The 2,283-nt window shown below is 56.7% G+C and overlaps 2 protein-coding genes across 2 annotated transcripts; one reads left to right on the forward strand and one right to left on the reverse strand.

Moving 5' to 3' along the window:
- Nucleotides 1-41: 41 nt before the first annotated feature.
- Nucleotides 42-1,674, reverse strand: EMH_0063090 (uncharacterized protein; the record flags this gene model as incomplete). The annotated part of the gene is made up of 3 exons (XM_013498105.1): nt 42-65; nt 215-1,455; nt 1,554-1,674. 3 exons carry the CDS (start codon nt 1,672-1,674, stop codon nt 42-44), a joined length of 1,386 nt encoding a protein of 461 aa, XP_013353559.1.
- Nucleotides 1,675-1,971: 297 nt separating this feature from the next.
- Nucleotides 1,972-2,268, forward strand: EMH_0063100 (uncharacterized protein; the record flags this gene model as incomplete). Its single annotated transcript, XM_013498106.1, has 1 exon — nt 1,972-2,268. One exon carries the CDS (start codon nt 1,972-1,974, stop codon nt 2,266-2,268), a length of 297 nt encoding a protein of 98 aa, XP_013353560.1.
- Between the last annotated feature and the right edge of the window lie 15 nt (nt 2,269-2,283).

A 2,283-nucleotide genomic window follows, 5' to 3' on the forward strand; every position in this document is an offset into this window, starting at 1 on the left:
CAGCAGCAGCAGCAGCAGCAGCAGCAGCAATTACCTTCTTGTCAACAAAGCTGTTGGCTGCAGCACTCTCAAGGATCCATACAAGAGAATGCAGCAGCGGGCGAGGTGCTGCTGAGGCCTCTCGTGCTGCTGCTGCTGCTGTTGTTGCTGCTGCTGCTGCTGTTGTTGCTGCCGTTGCTGCTGCTGCCGCAGTACCCGCTCCATTCAGACCTACCTGTTCATCCGCTGCCCCAGGGTCTGCTGAACCTCGCTGCTGTCGCTGCTGCTGCTGCTGCTGCTGCTGCTGCTGCTGCTGCAGCTGAGGAAGAGCAGCAAACGCATACGGCAGCAAGGCCGAGGCATCCACCTGTAGCCGTCTGTACGCCCGCAGGATGACAGCCAGCATGCACGCTGTATAACGCTCTGCATGCGCTGCTGCAGCAGGTGCTGCTGCTGCTGCTCCTGCTGCTGTTGCTCCTGCTGTTTCTGTTGCTGCTGCTGCTGCTGCTGCTTCTCCTCCTGTTCCTGTTTCTGTTGTTTCTGCTGCAGTTATTCCTGCTGCTGTTGCTGTTCCTCCTCCCCCTCCCCCTCCTGCTGCTGCTGCTGGTGCTGCTGCTGCTGCTGCTGCTGCTGCTGCTGCAGGCTCGCAGCAGTGAGCCACATGCCTGGGTACGTGAAAGAGAAGGGGGCCGAAGCGGAAGCCGACAGCAGCAAAAGAGTTGAGGAGACAGCAGACAGCGAGGGGACTGAGTTCTGCTGCTAGCTTGCCTGCTCTGTCTCCTGCTGCTTCTAGCACTCTATACAGCTCCTCTTTTGTTATACCTTTCTCCTGCTGCTGCTGCTGCTGCTGCTGCTGCTGCTGCTGCTGTTGCACTTGCTGCTCCTCGTCCTCTTCCTCATCCTGCTCCTCCTCCTGCTGCTGCTGGCGGTGGCGGTAGCGTTGCTTTTGTTTGTACTGCTGCTGCTGCTGCTGCTGCTGCAGCAGCAGCTGCTGCTGCTGCTGCTGCTGCTGCTGACGGAAGTGCTTGGTTAGAGCAGCAACAAGGAGACACAGGGCCTGCAGGTCGTATGTCTGCATGCGTTTTGCTGCTGCTGCTGCTGCAGCTTTAACAAAAGCAGGAGAAGCAGCTTCTGCAGCAACAGCAGCATGCAGCAGCATGGCAAGGTCTCTTGGTTGCATGCGTTGCTGCTGTTGCTGCTGCTGCTGCTGCTGCTGGTGTTTATACTTGTGTTTCTGTTTCTGCTGCTGCTGCTGCTGCAGCAGCATGCGCTGTGCTGCAGCAGCAACAAGCTGCAGCACGAACTGGTTCTTTACCTGCAGCCTATGCAGCGCGTTTGCTGCTACAGCTAGCCCCTTGGGGTTGAGGGCCCCCACGAGGCGACAGAGAGCAGCAGCAAGAGCAGCAAGCAGCTTGCTGTCTATCTGCTGCTGCTGCTGCTGCTGCTGCTGCTGCTGGCGCTGGTGGATGGTTGCTGCTGCATGCAGAGACACAACAACCCCACCAGGAGACAAACTGTCTCTCTTTATAANTGGTGGATGGTTGCTGCTGCATGCAGAGACACAACAACCCCACCAGGAGACAAACTGTCTCTCTTTATAATCAGCTGCTCTCTTAATACACAAAAAAGAGGAAAAGGGAGAGAACGGAGACGGACGAGAGAAGCAAAGACAAAAGCTATTTGGTTTGCTTTCATTGCTGCTGCATGTCTTGCTGCTTGCTGCTGCAGCTGCTGCTGCAGCACAGGGTGTATACACAGCAGCTGTCCGTATGCTTGTATAGCTCTGCATACACCAGCAGCAGATAGCTGCTGCAGCTGCGGCAGCAGAGCTGCTGCTGCTGCTGCTAGCAGCGGTGTATAACGAAGCCCTAAACCCCCAAAAAGAGACAAAAGGAGACACAGATCCTCAGCAGGTATTGCTGCAGCAACAGCAGCAGCACGCCGAGCAAACGCTGCCCACAGCGCCCTGTCTTGCTGCTGGTCCCTGTACACATGCAGCACCAGCAGCAGCAGCAGCAGCAGGTGCATAGAGAACAGCAGCAGCAGCAGCAGCACGAGATATATAGAGAGCAGCAACTGCAGCAAAATGCAGCAGATAGCAGCAGCAAGGAGACAAACAGAGACACAGCAGCTGCATGCAAACTGCAGCAGCAGCAGCAGCAGCAGCAGCAGCAAAAGGCAGCAACAACAGAAAACACCTGGAGAGACAACAGCAGCAACAGCAGCAGCAGCAGCAGCAGCAGCAGCAGCAGCAGCAGCAGAGACTTGAGCATTACCTTGCGGCTTTGATGATGCTGCGGGTGA

Source organism: Eimeria mitis, genomic scaffold, assembly GCF_000499745.2.
Source record: "Eimeria mitis Houghton genomic scaffold, Emh_scaff3188, whole genome shotgun sequence".
NCBI lineage: Eukaryota > Apicomplexa > Conoidasida > Eucoccidiorida > Eimeriidae > Eimeria > Eimeria mitis.